At 41.2% G+C, this 23905-nt stretch overlaps 2 protein-coding genes across 10 annotated transcripts in view; both read right to left on the reverse strand.

Annotated features, from left to right (window-relative positions):
* The window catches only part of MCM9 (minichromosome maintenance 9 homologous recombination repair factor), a 48220-nt gene extending 30535 nt beyond the window's left edge, over positions 1-17685 (reverse strand). Inside the window, exons 1-7 of one of the 2 annotated variants that reach the window (XM_041469955.1) lie at positions 17103-17685; positions 13035-13351; positions 11261-11342; positions 10122-10322; positions 7842-7967; positions 6501-6620; positions 5101-5948 (exon numbers count right to left, since the gene is read on the reverse strand). In XM_041469955.1, the coding sequence (XP_041325889.1) occupies positions 5854-5948; positions 6501-6620; positions 7842-7967; positions 10122-10322; positions 11261-11342; positions 13035-13351; positions 17103-17412 (1251 nt within the window). In that variant the 5' untranslated portion in view covers positions 17413-17685 and the 3' untranslated portion in view covers positions 5101-5853. Of the gene's footprint in view, positions 1-5100; positions 5949-6500; positions 6621-7841; positions 7968-10121; positions 10323-11260; positions 11343-13034; positions 13352-17102 lie in introns of those variants that run through there. The other variant, XM_041469956.1, reaches the window with a different exon arrangement.
* A 3816-nt stretch (positions 17686-21501) lies between these two features.
* Positions 21502-23905, reverse strand: part of FAM184A (family with sequence similarity 184 member A) — a 72290-nt gene continuing 69886 nt past the window's right edge. For all 8 annotated transcript variants that reach the window (XM_041470071.1, XM_041470069.1, XM_041470066.1 and 5 more), the window contains one exon: positions 21502-23223. In XM_041470071.1, the coding sequence (XP_041326005.1) occupies positions 23142-23223 (82 nt within the window). In that variant the 3' untranslated portion in view covers positions 21502-23141. The remainder of the gene's footprint in view (positions 23224-23905) is intronic.

A 23905-nucleotide genomic window follows, 5' to 3' on the forward strand; every position in this document is an offset into this window, starting at 1 on the left:
CTTGGTGACAATTGGTGGCGAACAGCCCTGCGTCATGCTCTTTGCAAGATAAATGCCATTTCTGTGATTTTTGAGAGGCTGGGTCCCTCAGGTCTTTGCAACTTTGTCCAGATCTTAGCAATCCATGTACCCTGCCTTCTGAGTATTGCATTTCCTGACAAAATCACATTCCAGAGACAAAGAATTTGAGGAACCAACTTCTAGTCCCTCAGAGACTTCAGGAAAAATCACAGCACAAACTCAGTGGTATTAAAAGATGATAGAATGCATGTAGGGCACCTGTAAAGACTTGTCCCTGATCTCTGAAGGTTTTAAAACAGCAGGTCTGTGCATGTGACACAGCCAACCAGTGCTGACATCAGAGCATTGCAATTTCAAGGGTGAAGATGTTTTCACTTTGCCACAAACCTTTACTTGCAGAGGCCGCCATGATGTAAAGCAGTGCTACAGATTCTGCTGACAGCACTGGTGATGTATCTCACTGTGTTTTCATCTCAGACAGGCAGACCATTAGAAAACTGTTATTCGTGTACAAAGAAGTAAGTGGATCAGACAAGGTAACATGGATGAAAAATGTGTGTGGTTTTCATTTCTAACTTGGAAAAAAGCTGTCCCTCAGCTTATAGTCACTGATTTATTCAGGCATCACCTTCAGCCTGAATTACTATGACACTTCAGTTTGAAGGAGGCAAAATGGTTCCAGCTCCATCAAAATGGAGACTAGTGAAATTTCATCTTTACAAAACTCCACTAACTACCAATTCAACAATGAAGCAACTTGGAGCTTTACTACAATAACCACAGTTTATGGCTTACCAGACACTGTATTCTTGAGATGGGCGTGACAAAGTCACAAAGAAATCTGGTAATCCGACAGTTCCTTGTTTCCTTTGGAGTGCCTCAGCTGCTGATTTTCTGGAAATCAGCTCAGACTGAAAGGTAGCCACTTGTAGCTAGACTGATTGTCCACTGACATCTGAAAATGCTGGCAGGAAGGAAAAGGGAAAAACCCCGAACGTGCTATGCACGTATACTAGCATATTCTCATTTATGAGAGTTGGAAAAGGGCAAAGTTAACTACATCTTCTGGCTTCTGTCTGGACAGCTGCAGATCCTTCACATATCTAACTACCCTCCTCTTTATCCATAGCACAGTGGACTGCAAGAGTACAGATGATCTAATTTACTTTGAGAGCCACAGAAGTTTGGTCAGGAGATGATGGGTTAATTGTTGCTGTGGTTGCTGGCTGGGGGTCTCTGCTAAGTGCCATCCAGGAAGATGCAGCAAAACTGACAACTACGCGTAAGACCTGGCAGCGCGTGTGGAACTCTCCCTAGGCCCTCCCATTTCTGTTTCCAGTTACAGTTCTACTTCTTTAAAGTTGGTCTTGTGTGATATGAGAGCAGCCCTGGAGAAGATGGATGGAAGGCTTTTTCATTGATTTTTGGTCTAGGCAAAAATGATACAAGGAAGAGCCAGCTGGAGGTGTTAGGAAGGCTTTCTTAAGGCAAACCCAAGGCTTCTACGTGGAACTTAGGGGTCATTGCAGGGGGGGATGGAGGGAGGATACATTTAAACATTTCCAGTTTAGATAATGCAGTTTTGGAGGCATGGCTAGGCACTCATGGCCGCAGGGGTAGGACTGCAGACAAGAGAAAGTCAGAGGAAAGAGGTGTGTGTGCTACACCAGTTGCAAGAAACAGCAGCTACATGTTACCAGCAGTGTTAAGAACTGGCTGAACTGAACTGGCAGAAACTTTTACGGAGTTCTTTGGTCTCCCTCCAAAACTGCCTTGGCCCCATGAGATAAGGAGGCCAACCTTTCAAAATAAAGATATCCTCCAGTTTGTCCTTTCGCACTAGGAGGATGGGGCAGACCTACACTTAAACTGGAAAGAAAGACGGACGGGCTTCACAGTATGGTAAAGGAAATGCTGAAGATACCTATTATTCATCCAAAAATCAACTGCTTGAAATGCTTGCCATTTCAACAGCAGGATGAATTAGTCTGATGAAGGCTGGCCTGGAGGTGTTAGAAGTGTGTAAGACCTGAAACCTTCAACCAACATGACAAGATACAGTTCTTGTAGTTTTTCCCATCCAAACTAACTATGGGCCTTCAGATATGAAGATGTTTGAAAAAAACCCAAAATTTTTGCAGATAGGTATCTCTTGGGCTACATAATCTCTGTCATGCAGGTAGACAAGGTAAGCTCACTCAGGACAAAGCCATTTTGGAACAGCACTACTGAGAAGAAATTAAGGGAACTAAAGAAGAGATGAGACATTGTTACAGATGGGGCATGTCTAACAATATCTGATCACAGCTTCAAACTTCATTTCTTCAACAAGTTCAGCAGACTTCCTATAGGGCTTTCCAGCTTGAGACCCAGATGCTGAAGGAACAGCCAGTGAAGCCATGCTCAAGAAAACATTTTCAGGTTGCATACTGATAGAAAATACTTCATGTACAATTATAAGTATTCAGGAAAACAATCCCATGGTAGAAGTGATGATCATAGAAAAGTGATGACCTAAAGGCTGCATCTGTATTAATAACTTTGTCAGGGACAGGGTATGAATCCGTGGTGGAAAATGGTTTCCTGGCACTACTGTGGCTTATGTCAACTAGGGAAGGCAGAGGGACAGTTCGGAGATCTACACAGAGGGAAAAATATCTCCAGTTTCAGAGTCTTGCATACCTCAGGATACTGACACCATGTACTCTATTTATAACCACAGCTGGATGGCTCATGTCAGTGGCTTTGGATTGGTTTCTAATGGATCAGAAGAGAGACAGTTGTTAGCACCTGAAGCCTGCCTAGCAGGGGAAAGCTTACCATGAAAGAAGAAAAGGGGTGGTTTTCCCTTGAGTCAGTTCCCTTCAATGAAAAGAAAGGAAATCAGTAGCAAATTGCTGTTGGCATGATATGGACAGTATTAGACATGGCAAAATACCAGCAAAAAGGAAGTACTTGCAAGGCTCTGCAGAGGCTCTGGAGGAGAGGCCATAAGGGTGCATGTCACACAGCTCAGAAGGCATGTTATACAGAACTGGAGAGCTGGAGAAACAGCTGATAGTCTCCCAGATTTTTAGGCAAGCTGTTATAAATACAGTTCACAAAATTCTTTAAGCAATCAATCTGCAGAGGGACGCAACACCAAACAAAATTTTCAGAAATGTGAACAGTCAAATATGCACTAGCAAGCAGCAGAATGACTCTGAGTCCTGGATGTCCATGAGCTCCAGAGCTACCAGCAGCTGGCATGTGTTGGTTCCTGTTGCACACCATTCGATCACTGCAAATCTCAAGCTCCAGAGGTAAATGAAATATTTTCTCACTAGTGATTATCTCATCCAAATATACATAAGCAGCAATGTGCCTCTGGGGTCTGCAAAACAGTTTACTTAACTCAGCAGTAAGGTGAGAACTCCCAGAGAGATCTTGCTAAGCCTCCCTAAGTCTCTATCTTTATGGAAAACTGTGTATCAATTTCTAAAAATAAAAGGTAGCTGAATGACTCCCTGTGATTCTCAGATGAGAGACAAGTCAGGGAGAATGAACCGGGCCTGTAAAAAAAAACAGTGTAGACAGAACAAAATAGTGGGACAGATGGTTCCCCCATCTTTCATTTACAGATCACAAGGTCCTACAGTGGTCAAATAAATTTTTACCACGGAGTTGTTGTGTGTGGGCTGGTCTGCCTGCCAACTGTCATTAAAGAGATGTGGGAGGAACAAACCCTGGTTCCTCATATAAGTCCTAAACTTGCGGAGAATTTGCAACAGAAAATTTCTGCTAAGTAGAAAGGCAACTTAAAAAAAGTAAGCTCAGAAACTTATTTACTGAGTAGAGGTAAAGTTGTTTTTTTCAAAACAGAACAAATTATCTGTCACTTCTAAGGGCTCTTTGCATCAAGTGGGCAACTTAAGCCTGTGGGTGAGATAGAAAGATGAAGGTCTTCCAAACCTTCAGCAAGAAAGCAGGGTTTTCTCCTGGGTTGTACTTTCTGAATCAGGTAAAACAGCACAGACTTTGTTTAGAAAGTGGAGGGGAAGGCAGGTACCTGGTTGAAAAAGCAGAGGCCCAACAGCAAATTAAGGTGCAGCAGTTAGGTCACTGTTCTCTGAAATTCTGCAAGCTAATTCCAGTCACGTCGGTATGGGTTAATGGACTGCAGCAGGCACCTGATACTGCAGGGGCACAAAGTATCATAGTGGATCTCAGAGCACGTGATGCCTAAGGTATACCAGGAAAGAAAGAGAATTTTGGCACAAGGAGAATGTTGTGTCCTGGTACAAATAAATACTTGTACAGAAAACCAAGTAAAACTGGTATGACACCGTTTGGGACACAGAATTCTAATTCAATGCCTGTTAAATAGCTTGTGTCCTAAACCAGTACCACATGGGTAAAGGGCACACGGTATCAGTGTACACAGAATCTTACTAAAGGCTGGTTAGATACCGGCAGTTTTCTCTAAAAGAGGGACCCAGCTATTAGGAGTTATTTAGGGTTTACCCAGTCTCAGGTGTGTCTTTTGGCCTATGGCCTGTGGACTGTAATCCCAGAAACAGCAATTAAATGCAATTCAGACTGCTTTTTATGTACAGTAAGGAACTAGATGAAAGTGAAACTTAGAGATTTAATATTCGTACCACTAGAGGGAAGAAAGAATGTGCATTAGAGCTGTCCTCTCATGGGAAAGCAGAAACTGGTAATTCAAAGTGTTCAATTATGACAAGGAAAGTAAAGCAGTTTAATAGTTCTCCAAACTAATTTGAAGCTTCTGCACAGAGAGCAAGTTGACAAAAGTCAGTGTTAGGTACAGCTAGGTACAAGCAGATTCATAAGACACTCCTTGCACAGAAAAGGCAAAGAAAATAGTAATTCAAACAACATCCAAACTCCTGGTCTAGATATTAATACCTTAGTCCAGTTCTAGCCATGGAAAGGTTCCCTGAAATTAAATTAGGTTAATAAGATTCCTTGCTAGGCACTCAATTTTCACTTGTGATAACAGTCCTGAAGAATTCTAAAGTAGAAATCTGGTGCTGCTGTCAGATTTTGGAAAAAAGACTGAGAGAGAAGTTTTTTTTAAAAATAAGGAATATTTAAGTGAAATATGGATGCTCTAAAGGCCCAAGACAATCCTTTATTGAGATGAAACTTTATCTCCACACATCATTAGTGCACATATACCACAGTAAGCATATAAACTGCAATATTTGTTTTCAGGGACATGTCTTTGAACCTAGCCATCATGGCTGAGCTGGAAATCAGATCACATGGAAGGTGAAGCATGGGCGGGAGATGTGGTGAAGAAGGCAACAGCAACATCAGAGACTGAGAGCAACAGACACAGGAAATCACTTCTTACAAAAATGGGCAAAGCCACACTGAAATACATGGCAAAATTTCACTCCAGGTCACTGCGAGTCCCCTAGCAAATCTGAAATTATCCAGACTGTTCTCAATTCTTAACGCAGAACAAAAAGTGGAGAAAAGATTATGCTAAGCCAAAATTTTCTCTCTGGCTTCTCTCCAGACCTATTTGTTAACAGTTTGAATGGAAAGTCAGAGGCGTATGTGTTTCATAACAAGTTCCTTGCACACATGTTCAACATCATGTCATGTTCCACCTCCACAGCTATGGAACACTCAGTATATACATAGCTGGGGAAGATTTATCCTCTGGTTCTCCCATGTGCAAATAACGCTATTTCCCAGACATACAATGATAAGCAGCACTCTCTGAGAAATACTCAAGTTACACATGCTAGCTGAGACACTGGGAATTGACCCTAATTATTTTGTGATTTTGAACATACAAGTAGTATATTCATTTGTTCAAATAAAGTCATTGGCAGAGGTCATCTGACCCTGTACATGGTCCCAGAAGAGCTTGCAAAGATGCCTAGCATTGAAAGCCAGCTGGGACATACCTAAATTTAACAAAAGGAAGAAAGAGAAAAAAAAGAAAAAAGAAGAAAAAACCCACTTGCTCTCTGAAACCATCTTCATGAGTAAGAAATAATTCCTCAACACAGGGGTGAATTTCCAGAAAGCAAATAGAAATCAAACTGGCACCCAGACAGAACACATAAAAGAACAGAAGAGAGGAGATTATCTGTTCAGGAGAAACCCAATGATGCTAGCTCATCACACAGCGTGAGCTCTGGAAAGATGTCACATTTGTCATAGCTAGGAAATGCTAAAAATACAGGTCCAGATCACTCTCTGCTAGCAAAACACTGAGAGGTGTCTCTGGATGAGGCTTGTCAGGCTCCCTGCTAGAAGCTCATCACAGTCCTTCGTGGATACAGACAAAGGATCAGGACGGCAGAGAGTCAGATCAGGCCTTACATGCCTCCACAGCAGTTCTCTGCTTCAACTGTGCTCATAACAACCTGAGCACAAATGTTCACACATGTAGAAGGCTTCTATACAAACATACTTGAGTGAGAGATAACCTGTACAGCTGAAGAAGCACATACCTGCACTTGTGGACCCAATTCCTGCTGTAAGCACAGAGCGTGGCATAATCTTTACTGCATACTTGAGGAACTGAGATTTCCCTGTACCTGGGTCTCCAACCAACAGAAGATGTGATTCACCTGGGGGGAAAACAGTGATGTAGGAGTAGACAGTTCATATACAGACAAACATTGACACAAAATGCTCAAATATGTGTCATATTCACCTAAATTTAGCACTATATATAATTAAAATACGTATTTCTGCACTATTTTGGTGTGATAAATACATTGTTTAATAAAGTTATCTAGACACAAATATTTACAGTTAAGTACTTGTGAAGTGTTTGCAGGTATTTGACACTTCCTGTAATATAAGTTCTTACATCTCAGAATGCTCATTTCTCAGACTCAGTTCATTCTTGAATATGAAACAGAAGGATACCAGGTTTTAGTTACCATTCCACTATTCAGTTATTTAAATTATTGCAAAAATGGACTAATAAAATCAGCAGGCTGTTTTGTTGAATTAATTCTTTGCCAACAGTTACACAACTTTGTATTTTCCTGACAATGAAATTGCAGAAGTAAATAATTCAGCTGCTACAATCTCAGTAAAGTGCTCAAAATTTTTTCACTGTTTTCTTACAAAATTCAACTTCAATTCAAATATAAAGACTATAATTTTATTTAGCTGTTAGAGCATTGAGAAAATCCTGTATTTGTATACAGAGACATACTTTTAAAAATTATTATGACCTACATAGATTATGACCTCTGTACCACCTGGCACATGGCATATTTGCCATCTAATAACAACAGAAGGCGAATCAGCAGGCAGGTAACTTGGAGTTACAAGACTAAGTGAGATGTGGTGACAACCACAGATGGAAAAGTCTGGCATTTGCAAGTAAAATTAATCTTTTAATTTTTCCTTTTAATGTACTATAGTGATCTGCATTAAGGAAACATTAAGATTCTATCCTTTGATGCCAAATACTGCTGGGAATATTCTACTAGAAATAAATTCAAAATGTCACTTATACAATAAAAAGTGAGATGTTTCAGATAAAACAGCTGCCTTTAATATTCTACCTAATGGAAACCTGAAAGTCTGCTTCTATTGAGTTTTATTTGGGAAAAATTAAAGTAAAAAGAGGAAGTCTAGACACCCACTTTAACTTGTCTGAGATTTTCAAATAGTCAAAATTGATTAAAACTTGTTCTCACTCAAGCAAATGGGATGATTATGCTTCCAAGTTCTTACTGGTTTGATTTTGGAAGGGTGGGGTGGATGTGGGTGAGGACAGGGATGGGAATGACTGTTACAAAGGATGTGACACTTTTAGAAACAATACGAACCTCTGGTTCGAGTTCCAGCAGCATCAGTCCTCTGCACACCACCAGCAAGCACCATGGCTACAGCTAGCTTCACCAGGTACAATCCAAAAACTTGAGGACATAAGCTAGCCAAAATTTCATTCCTCCCTAAAACAGGAGCAAAAATGGCACACAGCAGAGTTAAAACTTGGTTTCCCGTGGACTCCCATGTACACTGACAAATAATTTGGGCAAGAACAGTAAGGTAGGAAGGAGATTTATTTTTTTTTCTTTAAATGAGACCTAGAGCAGTTGTTTGATTCAAACTTCATGATACAGCAGTTAAGTAAGTCACAATCATAAGCAGCAAAGCCAATCCTATTGCAATTTAAGGAATGAAATGCCATCAGGCAAATTCTTTTGTTTTACAAGTGTAGAAGCTATGAAACCTAAAAGTTTACAGATTTAAAAATGTCCCCTTGAAAACTGGCGTGTTGTACATTTAAGAAAACTTGCAGCACTTATTTTGCCTTAAACACGTGCACACATAGTGTGCTCATTTTCTCATTGTTAGCTTCCTTCTCCTTTGATCCCTCTGTGTCCCTCTCCTCCTCCCTACTATAGTCTCTTTCCAGCAGCAGACTATTTCAATCTGCTCTGAAAATGATGATGGTGTGGAAGATATGTAACAGGATTAATTCTGTTCTTTGAGATTCTGACACTACCAGCACGTAAAGGGTCTCAGGTTATATGCCATGTGTTACTTCCATCGCTAGGGAATAAAAGAGAGTGACCCATTTTGAGAGCTTAACTTCATGTTTTAAATTTAGATGCAAGTACATGGTACTGGCAAAATATAGGGACCTAATGGATGACTTAAGGTGTATGTGTTTCATTTGGAGATCTTCTGAAGGAATTAACACATCTTTGTTCGTCCAAAAGTGAAATTTTAACAACGTTATTCAGCCACACACCACTCAAGATTTAACTTCACAGTTAGGAGTTAGCATCATTAAATGACTGACATAAAATGCAGTAGTAGCTATCATTATCTCTCGAAAAACAGTACAGGTACACACACATTCTGTGGCCTCAGACTCCTTAGATTTGATCTTTGCCCTCAATTTCAACTCAAATTCAGACAAACAGACTGAAACAGACACCTTGGGCAGTCAGGGTCCTTCTAATTTCTGCCTCAACTTTCTTGTAGCCACTTCAAATTTATTTATTCAGAATGGGTAATATTAGATAAAATCACATTGCTCCCTGCAGGCTTCCAAAATGTGTCCTGAGAATGAAAGATTAAAAGGGACTTTCAAAGAAGATCCTGAGTTACTTTCTAAACAGTTGTAATCAGAGTGATAAGAAATATTCTTGCTCCAAATAGCAGAAGGAAGAATGTTATCATTCCAAACAGCAGGAAGCTAGCAATTAAATTGATTTCCAGGAAATGCAGTTCTGCAGAATCTTGAACATCGACAGGATCTACACTTTCTTATTGTGAGCAGGCTCATTTGAGGGAGGTTCCCACCTGCCTTTCCTCCTGTTTGTCTTTAAGAAGGAAGACTAAGCCTTTTGCAGGGTTTTACAAAACAAACTCTCAGCCTAATAAAGTTCAGTGATGGAGACTCTAAAGAGTCCATTGAGCTTCTGCAGAGTTGAGGAGAAGGCACTCAGATTATGGACAGGGACAGAGTTCCAGAGAGAAGTACTGGTAATTCCAAGCTGGCTGACTGTGGACCATGGTAAGTTTAGGACCCAGCATCCTGAACACTGACTGTTCTGGAAGCCATCGTGAATTGGAAAGCTCCCCTGCACCTAACTCAAGGACCTAGGCATCCCAGAGTTGTGTTAAAGATGGGATGTGCTAATCCCTATGGTAAAAGATTCAGAGCTTCATTTGGGATGCAGAGACAGTATGTCAGCTCTCTCACTCCAGAGACAACAGCCATGCTGTCTAAAGGCAGATCTGGTCTACACTATTTCTTCTGAGAAGTATGCTTCTTCTTTCTTGATTATAAAACATTTTTTTTTCCTCTTATACTTACATTTAATTTCTTGTTAATAAATGTTCCAAAAAAGACTTGAATAGAAAGCTCAGAGGATGAAGATCAATGCAGTAGGTTTGGTACTTTCTTCCACCCCTACCCCAGTAATATTAAAGTAAGAATTTTGTATTCTTGTAGTGAAAAAAATATATTCTTGATTAATGGGTGGTGAGATAGGATAATGGGGGGAAAATGTGTTCAGTCACTGTATTTTCACTACTGATTTAATCTCTATCCAACCAAGTGTCCTACTTAAAAGCTTTCAACCACTAACCTGCTAAGGGATCATTTTTATGCCTTTCCCAGAAGTCTTCAAATTCCTTGCGAACTTCTTCATCAATTACAACCCCTGCTAGCTGTTCATTGTTCACTTTAACATAGTTGGCTTTTAAAACAAGCTCCAAGTCACAGCGTGCACCCTCGTGGAAAGGTTTCCACCTCTGCATTACCACTCCATACACTGTGATGTCATCTCCTGGAGGTAACAACAAAAATTAGTAAAATAACATGTGACTTCAGACATGTAGACACTTCAGCACAATTGTAATGCACAATAACATGATCTAGATCCTCGTTACAGTTAACAAGGTTAAAAAAAAATCTAATAACAAAAAGCAAAACCTCCTGCACTTACTGGAAGTCTAAAGCAAAGATAAGGTAGGTTGCTTAAGTCTGTGGCAGGAAGTTATGTCTTTCCACTTTTGTTTAAGGGAGGTGAATTCTTAAAGATATACCTCTGCTTGTTTCCTTTTTTAGAAGAGAAGAATTCCTGGTAAACTGCAGAAGCTCTTTCAATTAGATTGATTATACGAAAAAAAATTAGTCAAAACTTGTTTGGCTTCTGGTAACCTTTGTGATGAACCCCAGAATCACTTGTTAACATTCTGAGTAGAGCATTCTTCTGAGAAAGTACAACCACAAATTAATTTCTTGTGGAAATGTGCCTATTTGAGAATTTTTAGTCCACTCTCCATTCATCCTCCTGCCAATGAGCTTCTTCTTTGAATGCCAAGTAGCTTTTTCTACCTTCAGTACTCCTTAGAGAGGAGGTCAGGTTTCCTGGCTCTCCAAACCTATGGAGGGACACCTCACGCTGTGTGACCCAATCTCCTGGGGAGGTTTGGTGTTCTACACTAACAAGGTTTAATGTACTTTCTGTATGTCTCAACACATTACTTATTGTAACTGATCTGTCAAACAGTCAAGATGTAACCTGACATGGGGGGTGCATGACATGTTCTGGAATGGTCATCAGCTGCCTCGCTAACGTTCAGCCTGAAACAGCAACGTCACAGACAACACCTCATTCGAGGAGCCCGCAGCACTGACAGCCACCTGACAGAGATTCATCTCAAATGGAAAACTAAAAATGCTTGTGGGTACAGACATAGGTAATTTATGCTATGTCCTCACCAGACTTGCAACTGTCCACCAAGTCATCTTCCAGAACAACCACCATGCAACGAGGGATGCTTCCAACAGACAGCCTCTGAACCTAGGGGATGGAAAGGAAAAGCACTTCTTAAGAACTGCACCTTTCAAAAGCCTTTAATTTACAGCTGCTCTAGCCTGTGGTCCTTTCCTGGAACAGAGGTCAGTTCTTGCTTTTTACTACAAAACTTACAGTAAGGATGCCAATGCTGCCCTGAACTTAACAATGAAAGTTGTTAAGTTGTTAACAATGAATGCTGATATTAAAGGAAATGGGATTGAGTATTTAATTAGCAGAAGGTGATCAGTGCTGGGAGACCTTGTGTGATTTCAATATCTTGCTGAAGAAAGCTCACTAAAAGAGGTCATTTGAAAGACCAATTTTTTTTTTTTATTATAGTTTGAGTTATTACTAGGTAATAACTAGTACTTGTTCGATGTGTAAAGTTGACTTTGGGTACTGAGGCATGTGCATGGGTTAGATAATGCTTCGAGTGAATATTCTCTGTATTCTGTATTCACTACAGAGTGAATATTCTCTGTATTTTTCTGGTATTTAACCATGACTTGACAGTCTGAGATTAAGTATACACCTAGGTGTCAAGGATTAAATCAAAAACAGGAAAACCCAAATATATATTGACAAATGTGCCAGTAACTCCTGTAATTCTTTTTCTTTTCTCCAGGGCAAAGTCTGTGCAATCTTGTCACAGTCCATTTCCAACAATCTTTCCATTTACATTTAGAGCTTGCAATAGTTTTGAGAGTATCCATTGCACAAGAACAACAGTCAGAAGTACCTTTTCATTCTGCAGCCCAAGTCATACGTGCCAGAATTCTAAATGTATTCACTCTCTGGTGCCTAGGAAGGTTAATTCACCCTTGTGTATTATCTAAATGGCCACAGGCAGTTCACATCACTGTCAGTACTGATGGCACATGCACAGTTATTTGCAGAGCTCAGTAGGAAACACAAGGGAAATTCACTCTTAGTTTAACTTTACTGTTTTTAACAAGCCCATGTTGCTGAAAATTCTTCCTACCAGTGAGATCTGTGTGTCACACAGTATAACAAAATCTAAGTTATAGAGATTTCCCATATGTCAGAAACAATCATTATATGTTCATGCAATATAGGGCTTATTTCCTAGAAAGTTTATTCCTTTACATTTTTTGGTATTCTGAACTTTTAAGATCTTCATTTCTAACTTCATACATTTCTCCTCCACCTTGTCTTCACTTCCACCCAGGGCTACCATCAGAAAACATGGAAATTCTGTATGCAGGTTCTGTAAGGACCATGTATGCAATAATTGTTGAGTTCAACATTGGCTGAAGGGAAGAACACTTGCAGACACCATGTACTGACCACACTGCACAGCTACAGCTGGCCCTGGCCAACACTGAGCTAGCTTTAGTCCTCAGAACCAGCGTTGAACATCAGCATCGTGCACAGGAAGTGCTTAGAGAAAAAAATGCACACTTGGTGTTACAGGGATTCAACGTGGAATGGAATTTCATCTATGGAAGTTTCATCTATTCCCTTATTGCTGCTGTTTTGCACAATATCTATCTAATTACCCAGTAACAGAAGTATGGTCTACGTGTTGGCTTAATTTTTAACTCTTTGACAAGAAATCTCTGACCAATGGGTTACCTGGCTTCTTTCAGTCATCTCTGGCATTTGTTTTAAACAGTAGACATCTATACTGTAATACCTTCCCCTTTTGTCTACGGGGATTTTTTTTTTCCTTACCTGTTCCTGAATTTTGATTTCTTGATAGTCCCTGCAGCAGGTAGGAGAAGAGGTTGTTCCAGAGAGACACATGAACTTGGTTGAGTTGCAGCCTTCTTCATTGAGACAGGCTGCTGGACGACAGAATGCGTAGTACTGCTCAAAGTCAGCCTTGACAGCAAACACGTGCTTGCACTTGTTGCAGATGTAACTCCGCTCAAACTCCAAAACCTTCACTGAACTGGTACGTATGACAGTGCCAGTAACAGACAAAAAGTGTCCCACATCCTTGGATTTAGGAATGTGCTCTCGAGTCAGCTCTGGGCAAACAGGCAAACCTGTTAGACAGAAATATGTGCAGCATATGCTTATCAAACAAGGACTTACAATGCAATTAAACAGAAATACTAGAAAACATGCCAGACACATAAACAGTAGCCATTGTTATTAGTGTTTCATAAACATGATTCAACTATTCATCTGTTGTACCATAAATCTGATTCACTGTCCTCAGATGGTGAAAATCATCAGACACTGAGCACTAGCTGAAAACACTGCCAGTTTACTCTCCCACTCTTGCCAAGGGGTGAATAGTCATGAACAGTTTCCATTCATGGCAACAGATCCTGATGTTCCCATATCTGTATTAATTCAGATGTTCTTTTTGCAGATGTCATTTATTCTACAATTGGTTTATCTGAATGACAAATTTTTAGTTATGCTACTTAATTGTGGACCAATGTTATTCTCAGAGTTAAACAGATGTAGCTGTGTGAATACTGTGTGAATTCTCAAGTCTAGGCAAACTCATAATCGGAGAGCATTTGACCTTAAATCCACACTGCATACCAGTAAACCTCGAGCACAAGGAAGATAGCATAAAAAGAATGTAAAGGGGTTATGAACACAGCCAAAGCAAAATCACTTGTATATTCAAATGCATAGTGACAGGACACTTTCCACTTGCTCTCCCTAAATTCCACCCCAGCAGCCAGTTCAGTCGTGTGCTAATCCTGCTCAAGTGATCACCCATCACTTGGCACCAGAGTGGCTGAAATCCTCAGGAAGATTAATCTCAACAACCTACAAAGTCTTTATAAAAGTAAATGGTCTTAAAATGCTCACCTGAGCAAAGTATGCCTACTCAGAAATTAGTAATGAGCTACAAGATATTAATAATTATAAACTTAATTTCTTATCTTTACTTCCAAAATATTTTGGAATATTTTCTACAGAGATGTAAAACTACAAATCTGCTAGGAAATAATAAGGGGACTGAAACTATTTGTGCATTTAGGTCAAATCTTCTCAGTGACTTTGGCTGAAAAAAAAAAAAAAAAGAAGTCATATTTGTTTCAGTGTTTTCAAACCCAAATTCCTTATTTCAGACATGCAGAAACATTCCAGATTGATGCTTTTAAGCAACACTTGACCTTCTGTTTTTGTTGAAAGAAAATATTTTTAACTATTGAACTAATTTTAAAAGACAAGAGAATAAAGTAGAAAAAGTAGAATTAAATAATCAGGATGAAATATTTTGTAGAACTGCAAACAATTTTTTCTGTTTGACTCTAATAAAGCTATTTAAATGTTCTACTGAGCCTGTTGAAATTTTCATTCTACCACAGATTTGCATTTCTAGTCAGTTCAGGGGAAAAAAATCCGTTATTTCTCCACCTGTTTTGGCTTTTTTTTTTTCTTAGTTCAGTATTGCTGCCCCTGAAAAAGCTTTGCAAAAATGCAACACATCTTACACTAGAGAGAGCTGCAGCACTGTTGTCAGGATATATGATGATCATCTCTGCGAATTTTGAAGAGACAAGAGTCTAAATGTGACAAAAAGAGCCTTCATTCTGATCATACTAGACTGCTTGACAAATTCTTTAATTGAGTATGTGCCTCTTGGAATCTACTGTATTAGTCACAAAAAAAGCTATTAAAATATCAGAAGCAGCTTGGCCTTCAGTAACAAACACAATGGTGCTCAGGCTAACGATAAATAAGGAAAAAAAAATTTAATGTATTTGTAGCAAAAAGTAGAAGCCATACAATCAAATTCCTACAATGCTGAAACTCAGATAAAGAACTTTTACTTTCCTCAGTGAACTCAGGGCAATCACCCATTATTAATTACTGCATACCCACACTCCTTCCATCCTTTTTTGAACCCCTAGATGCCCTGTCCATATTGGTAGAAGGTGTTGAGATTGTTTTTTATATCTGGTGTATGCAAAATCACTTCTCCTCACTTAATTCCCAGCCTGACACACAGATACCATCACCCACACTCATGGTAGTTGCCTGCTGCTCCCACCAAGAACAGTGCACCACGTTCTCATTCCCTCCTTATCTGACATGGGAATGGGAGGTGGCACTCCAACATGAGAATCCTGAAGATAATCAGCACTCACTTAAAAGGTAACAGTATCATGGGAAAAAAAGGCTATAGAAAATGTAGGTTATTTATTTTGTTTCTTCTGCAGTGAGCCTTTCGGTGGTACAGAACACTAACCAAATTCTGAGGACATTTGTTATTTTGATCCAGCTGGACCTCTCAAGGACAACTCCCTGTTCTTCACCAACTTCTCTCCAGCTTATGGATGCAATTATCTGTGAGTCTGCTGACTGAATTCTTCTACCAATGATCAGTCAAGCTTGCTTTTATCAGTTACTAAAACTATTTGATCAAGGGGGCTAATTTTCCCAGATGTTGATAAGGGAATATTTAGACAAAACATCACTGTGGGAGGAATGATCAACTCCAGAAAGAGGCTGATAAGAGGAAAAGGAATGTCTTAAAGACACCACTACTCATGCAGAGATCATCTCTCCTTGCTGTATTCCTTCTAATACTTCCGGTCAGCTTTCCAAATAATCATACTTGGAGTCTTTATTCATGCTGGAGCCCTGAATGATATAAATGCATCTCAGAACACTAGGAGGAAAGTTTTACCTCATTCCTGCTTTCATAGGTACAGGAAGGTGCCTGAGGTCAAATTTCAGTGCAGTACAAGAGGCCATCCTATTACCTCACATACTCAGCAGCTGCGTACAAGCTCCTCAGCACCACAGGCTAAATATATTTCTGATGTATGCATTGTCATTACAACATTTTAATGGAAACTCACTGGAATGATACACAGGCCTATTTAACAACTGTGATTTATCCAAATTCAAGCTGCCAAAAGACTGAATGATCATAAGCCACTCCACAACAGGGCAGGGTAGGGAAACACAGGCTGCCAGCTCTTGGCTTTGCAGACTATTGCTCCAAATTGTTGTGATCAGAAATGACCAGAAGGGATGATGCCACTGCTGACCCAGTTTCCCACAACAAGCAAAAAAGACATTTCAATCCCAGAACCTGCACTCTACATTTACCAACCCTCAAAGCTACTAAAAATTTCCCAATAATAAGGGATAATGATATATCACCTGGCAGTGAAAACATTACTGAATCCTCCATTATTGATCATGCCTTCCAACAGTTCCTTCCAATTTTATGACAAGCAATTTTATAACAGTTAAGCATAAAATTCAACAGTTTCAGATGAAATTGTTACAAGACAACTCAAAATTTAGACTTTGCCTCTTCTGGAAGATGGCTGGAGCCAATAAGGACCGAGAGCCAACTGGAAGGGGAAGTCAACCTGCAGTAAAACTTCAGAACTATTTATCTTCCTCTAAAACTATTTTCTCCTTTTTTCTTTTTCTTCTCTCTACACCTTCTGTCTAAAAGAAAAAATGTAAGACCAGCTGCTGCTCTGAGGAGTCTTTGCCCTGGAAAGGCTTTAGTGTAAGCCCTGACCAGTGAGACACGCAGGCCAGTAGGGATGGCCACAGCTTTTCTTCGGGAGTTGGTCTACACCCATCCAAGTGTTTGCACGTGTCCTCTGCTGCTCAATAAACACTAAGGAGTCCCTCTGCTTCAAACACTGCAACGGCAAGAATTAAACTTGCTCATTCCACGGCGCCCCAATAGCTTGTTACAGAGTAAGGAAATTTTGGCAGTTTCCCTGAAGAGCCAAGGAACGCTGGCAGTCCAGGCTGGGAGGTGCAGCTCTCTGCAGCCCCCGCCCCGCCACTCACCCGAGACCCTGGCGTGGAGGTTCTGCTTGAGGCTGAGCTGTGCCGGCTCCGCGCTCTCCTGCAGCGCTGCCAGCGCCGCCCGGCGCAGCGCGCTGTCGAAAATCGGGAGCACCTCGCTGGGGAAGGCGTTGAAGTACTCCCCGATCTCCATGTTGGTCTCAAAGAGCGTCAAGGCGTCGACGACGACCGGGTAGTGCGCCTGGTCGTCCGCTTCCCTCAGGATGGCCAGGATTTCGTCCCTGTGGTGCTCCAGCACGTAGGACTCGAACACCTGCCCGATGAGGCTCACCTGGTCCGCGCTCAGCACCATGCTGTCCCTCGCTGCGCGGGGAGGGCAGGGCGCCCGAGGCGGTCACACAGCCGCGCTTCCCGCTATGGCCGCGCGGGAAACTTTGTCTTTCCCTGGGAAAAGCCCGTCGAGGAGCCAGGCGAGGCGGGGCGGGGCGCGGCTCCTGAGCTCGGGCAGGGAAACCTCGTCAGGGCAGCACCTCCGCCCGCCGCTGCCCGGCACCGGGACCGCGCCAGCCGCCGGGGCCGGCCCGAGCCCCCCGCCCCTCAGTGACTGCTCCCGCCAACCCGGCCCGGCCCGGCCCGCCCCCGCCAGCCGGTGCCGCCCTCCCGCCGGGGTGGGCGGGGAGGGGCGGAGCGCTCCTCCCGGTAGTGCGAGAAGCGAAACCGGGCAGCTCTCGCTTCCCTCGCCGTGCAGGCAATGAGGGCAGGCGGCTGCCGCAGCCCCTTGCCCGGCTCTCCCGCCCCGGCTGCCTCCAGCACGGCAAGTTTTGAAGGCGGCCGGGCGGGCGCTGCCCCAAGCGCGTCCCGTCCCGCTCAGCGCCGGGCAGCGAGGGATGCGCTGCGCTCCGCGGCCGCCCCGCTCCCGCTCGGTGCCTGCAGCGGGGCCGCCCCGCTTCCGCCGCTTCCCGCCGCTTCCCGCCGCGCTGCGCCAGCCCCGCAGCTCCCTCAGCCAGCGGGAGGAGCGGCTCCGTCCCCGCCCCTCCGCGCCGCTCCACACCCGGGCCCGGCGGGCCCTGGGCGGGGCGGCACGGCACGGCACGGCGGAGAGCGGCCGGGGCCGGGCCCGGACGGGGTGCCGGGGCACTTCCCCCGGGAGAACCGGCCCGTCCGGGAGTGGAGAGGAGCGGCAGGCCCGGCACGAGGGCGCTCCGTGGGACACTCCAGCTTCCCGGCCTCTCGAGAACAAGAGCTCCATCTGCGGCTTCTCCGTGCAGCGGTGCCGCTCTCTGCACCCCGTGGAGACAGACGCTGCTCCTGCACGGCGTGGAGGATTGCGAGGCGGGAGAAAGGGAGCGGTGGCAGGGGAAGCCTCGAGGCAGCAGAAGCTGCTTCCTACAAGCTCCCTCTCCACCCCCGTGGGTTACACCTCGAAGTCTAAATTTGGCTTCTTCAGAGAGAGCTGCACGACAAACCAGCCACTTCCCCTTCTTCATGAGGGCGTAACAGAGTCTGAGGAGTTTGGGGATTTTATTCTTAATGCAACCAAAAAGCAGGGTTTGCTGCAGGCTGTAAAGCTTTTGCTTATGCCTAGAATTTGCATTACGGTATTTTGAATAATTTATTATCTGTATTTTTTCCCTGCATATAACAACCCAGTGACATGCTCTACAGTTACTTGAAATATTTTGGGTTTTAGCTAATGCTATATCAAAATTGTGTTCCAGGCTGTTATGATGCGGTTTAAACTCAGAAGAGCAAAGGAAATGAAGTCTATGTATCAAATGGAAAGAACTTTGAAGGTTCAAAATATATTCAAAAACACATGATTAAAACCAAAGGAGGTTAAACGTTGGTATGAAAAAATTGATATATTTTATTTAATAGTAAAAGAGGCAAAGACAAAAAAAAAATAAAATAAACAGAGAAGTGTGCATGGCGGGGGAGGACAGGGAGAGAGTGACAGAGGTTAGGTAGAAACATATTGCCCTTCTTAGGGTCCCAACGATTGTCTTCTGTTTTACTTGCATATTTTCTTGGTACCTCTGAGAAGGTATTAGAATCTTTTTCATACATCCATTCAAGTCTTGCAATATCACAGAGCACAGCTTAATGTCCCCATAACTTTGAAGTGTTGAGCGATCTTAAAACTTTTCTCCATTGAGCTTCTCAATCCCAGGACCTCCCATTGTTAGCCTGTGTTAATGAGGAATTCTTGATAGGCAATCAAAACAAAAATCAGTGTCCATGTAAGATCTTAACCAAAAAGTGTACCATAATAGCACCAATAGTTCTATAATAAAAACGTTTCAAAAGAAATGTACGCAGTTTGTATTTTAAATCAACAATTTTCAAACAGAAATAATATCCTTTAGATGCCATATTATCAAGTTATGATGTATGGCTTTAATATGTAAAGCAACTGCTTTAGTGCCTTAATGAAACTAAGATAATTAATTTTAATGTCTAGCATGCTGGGTTTTTCCCCCTCCCAGTCCTATTTAAATTTTAATGAATAAGAAAGCTGCAGTGGTTACTTCACCTCTTGATGATATTATCTTACTATCCGTGAGTTCCTGAATAATGTTTGGCCAGCAAAGAAGGGAATGGTCTTGGAATGTTTGGGGGAAAAGTTTGTGTGGAACTTCACAGGTGCTTTAAATCACAAATCAGATTTCTCTGAATTGCTACTCCACATGCTATCAGAGGAGGACTTCTGCATAGGACTCCTGTCTGGTGAAGCAGTGGATGGAAGTTCAGTTACCTCTCCTGCATTGTTTGCAAACACAAACTTCAGGGTACTTGTAGATGTTGCCTAAATCCTCAACAGCAAAAGACTGCATCATGGGGGTTATAAAGAGGAATGGCATATGCTTTCAGTGTCAAAAGCATATTCTCTGGCATATGCTTTCAGTGTCAACTTTAATCCGTTTATAGTGCTGGCTTTGCAAGGTACAAAACCAGGTTGCTCTTTTCTAATAATGAGACACAGTTATTGCTGCACATTTGTTAACAGTTACCTAGCTTCTGGCATGGCAGAGCTGTCATCCCTGAATTCCTGGAGGCATCCATGTGTGCTTCCTCACACTGTGTTGGTAGCTAAACAACCAGTGCAGCAGTATGAAAAACAGTGCAGCTGCCTGCAATTGGGGCAGCCGATTTTTCAACTACAGAGCAAGCAGCAGATGTTTGCATGTAAAGGCTGTGATCATGTAGTGGTTCACACAAGAAAAAGCTGAAGTTATTTATCAACTTACTATTATCTAATAGTAACTAGTAACTGTTATGTGCTTAGTTGAGTAATGAAGAAATGTTTGCTCAACAAGAAGTTATTAAAAAATGTATTAGGCCCTTTCAAAAACCCATGAGATAGCATCTTTTGAAGTCATGGTGCAAAATGGGACAGGGAAAAGTAATTGTTTCAAACTAGCGGATGGAGACAGTGCTGGCAGTTACCAGCCTGAAAAGCTCTCCTGTCCTGGGCTTGGAACACTTGCCTGGTTTGGCTCTGCTTTCCACTTGGAATAACGGCTTTCTTACATAAACCAGTATTACTATTTTTGCTTTCAGGTCCCTCCTTTTAGTCTTGTGTGGTAATGAAGACAAAGACTTAAAACTGCTCTGTTTTTCAGTTTTACAGAATACAGTGTGTGCCCTCAGTCTGGGTTTGTTCCAGGAGAGTACAGAAGTGCCCATCAATGCTGTGGTCAGGGTGGTGGTACAGCGTGCAGTTCGGACACTGCTGGCAAGGCTGCACAAGAGCTGAGAAGAGCTCATGGATCCCACAGGGAAAGGTTTAGACCAGGCAGCATGAACATGGCTGGATGTTCATGTGGCTGTAAAACCTGGGCTCCAGACTATGCCCTAAAGTGTGTCTCTTGGCAGCTGAGGTTGAAGCTTCCTATGAACTCATGAATCCCCGCACTTTTAGCTTTTTCCAGAATGCCAGGTACTGCAAAGATCAGGAACACAGTGGCATTGTCATCATGCAAGTTCCTTAATAGCAAAAGCCAGATACTGACTTCTTTTACAAATACATTTTACAGAGTTCTCAACGCCATTTGGTAGAAAATATAATTTTTCTTACTTTTCTCTGGTTGTTTGACTTTTTATTTTTGTTTGGTTTTGGGACATTTTTTTGGCTGTTTCTTTGGTTTGAGGAGACTGATAAGGCAGTGGAACAACTGCTGAGTGTGGCAGACATGGTAACTGAGAGCTTCTTAACATTCAGATGCCTACCAGTAAAAATGGGCACACCTTTCACTGAATAGGTAAATTGAGGGACCATTATATTTGTATTCCTGTTCAGTTATTCATTCCATATGTAAAAATGCACAAATGAAGTTGAAGATGGGAGAAAGCAGCTGATCCCTTGCAAAGCACGCAAGAAAAAATACACAACACTCACTTCAGAACATTGTAACAAAATGATCTAGTGAATTTTATTTTGGGTAACAGCCAAGAAATCTGACATTTTGCCCAATATGGCTTTCTTCTAAAATTAAAAAGTTGCATATACCTACAGTTGAGTCCACCAGCTACAGAAAATCTGATGTATACATTTTTAATCCATGGCAGCATCACCAGAATACAGCTTTCAGTGGTGTTTTCAAGGTGAATTATATGATAGAAGTTTTTAAATGTGCATTTAGAAGATTTTTATATAGTTTATATGAAAACATACAAATTTTTCATTTATACATATAGTACATATAAAACTCATTGTAATTAGCAAGTATCTTCATCTGGGTATTTACCTTTGTGCATATAGCAAAAAAAGGATGCAGTTAGGGCTTTAGATGAAATATTAAAGTTCAAGACCTTTGTATATGCTAACTAGAACCTTATTCAAATAACTCAAACATTTTTTTCTTGGTTTTAAAAGATAAGAGATTTAGCTTAAAAATACATTCATAAAACAAAGACAATATTCTCCCTGAGACTACCAGTGTGAGTTAATTTGTGGTAATCTTTGAATGAAAAAAATATAAAAAAGACAATAAGCTCTGGTTTTCTCTATGCTGCAACAAATTTCTTGAGCAAAACTGACATCATAAAAGGTATAGACTGGGGAATCATGCTCACTAGCTGAAAAACAGTTTCACATATTAGTTTAAGAAGAAAAAAATTTAATATAGACAAGGGAAGGTAACTAAGTTTTAATGAAAGACCTGTATCTGTAGTATGTATTAATGGGAAAAAGTAGTGTAGTTGGTATTTGTTTGTGGCTTCTTTTTTTTTCATTTCAGACATGAATTTTATCCAAAGCAAAACTATATGCTCAAAATGTAGATTCTTGATTTACACAGAGATACCTAAAACAGTTTTCTAAATATTTCAAGCATTTGTTTTTGTTAATATTCATAAAAGTAATATAGAACCTGTGGGAACAGTTTCTGTTTAAATTCAATGATAAAATCTTTGATTATAACTAGATGGTGAAGTCTCATCAGCAATAGGTGAGGAGTCAACCCCCCTCCCCAAGGAACAGCTGCTGGTTTGTGGCTTTTTTCATCTTCTGTCACAATCCATCTGCTCTGAAGGCCAGCAGCTACACTAGTTTTTATTTAGCATTCTTCCTTTTAAATGTTAGCCAGAGAAGGTTTATAAACTGCTACAAAGTAACAGAACTGGGATGCATTAAACATATCCCACCCAAATTGGAGACAGTGAGAGATACATATTTTTCCTTTTACAGTTGAAGTTGTATTTATAGTAACCATGCAATTATGTTATTTGGGGGGAAAAGCCTTACCTGAAATCAAAGAAAACACATTTACAGGAAAAAGGGGGAAAAAGCATTATCTTTGTTCTACCAAAATTTATTATGCAGTAATTACAAAGTTTAAAGAGTCTTCCATTTTAAATAAAAATAATAGTTATAATTACACATATTGTATAGTACCATGTCAGGTGATTCCAACAAATATAACAGGAAATACAGTGCAGTTTCAAATCAGAAAGACAAATACTTTCTCATTCACAGTGTTTGACAAATTACAGGAAAGCTTGTTCACATGAGGGTTTACTTAAGGTCATGCTCTTTATAAACAGTCCACATCACGCTGTGCCACAAAAACAAATCATCTCTCAGAACGTAAAGTATCGGGCAAACCACTCCTGCCGTTGTGGGTCTGGTGAAGCCACTGGTGAGGCATCAGTCTGAGGAGGGCTAAATTCACAAAAAGAAAAAAAACAAACAATTATCCTACAACTACGTGAAAAGTACAGCTGTTAGGAGAAGAAAAAAAAATCACAGAGAGTATTCAGTAAGGAACACAGTCTGTTTTTCCATGGATTAGTTATCAGTGTGCCTTAGGATGTGATTTAATGTCTCCCTATAGAATCTGTGATCATCCACTCCATTGGAGAGCATCAGCAGCACAAGTCAGTTCAGAAGCCACATTACAGGGTGGGCAAGTAATATTTTGGAAAACATAACTTTAAATCTCATAAAGAGCTGTAGGAAGAATAAAAAGAGTTTTCTTGGGAAAGCATGGTTGTAGAAGGTCCTCTTTTAGCATCCTTTTCCTGTGGTAAAGTTAATTTTGAAAAATATGATGCTAACATCATATTTGCAGACATGTGCTCACAAAGAGTGGCTGGCAACTGAACAGAAATACACACTTTTGTAATTATACCCATCACAAATATCACTTGCAATTGTTCATGCACACACTTAAAATATGCCAAGATACTAGAAAAAACAAACTGCTGTGCTGTAAACAGCATTTGGCACCACTTTGAAAACTTAACATTCTCACAAAATGAGCAGGAAAGAATAATTTAAATTTAATTACACAAATTCCTTTATCAATAAAAATAGGTAATAAAATAATTTCTACTATAGGATA

Source organism: Pyrgilauda ruficollis, unplaced genomic scaffold (genome assembly GCF_017590135.1).
Source record: "Pyrgilauda ruficollis isolate IOZ18807 unplaced genomic scaffold, ASM1759013v1 scaffold24, whole genome shotgun sequence".
NCBI lineage: Eukaryota > Metazoa > Chordata > Aves > Passeriformes > Passeridae > Pyrgilauda > Pyrgilauda ruficollis.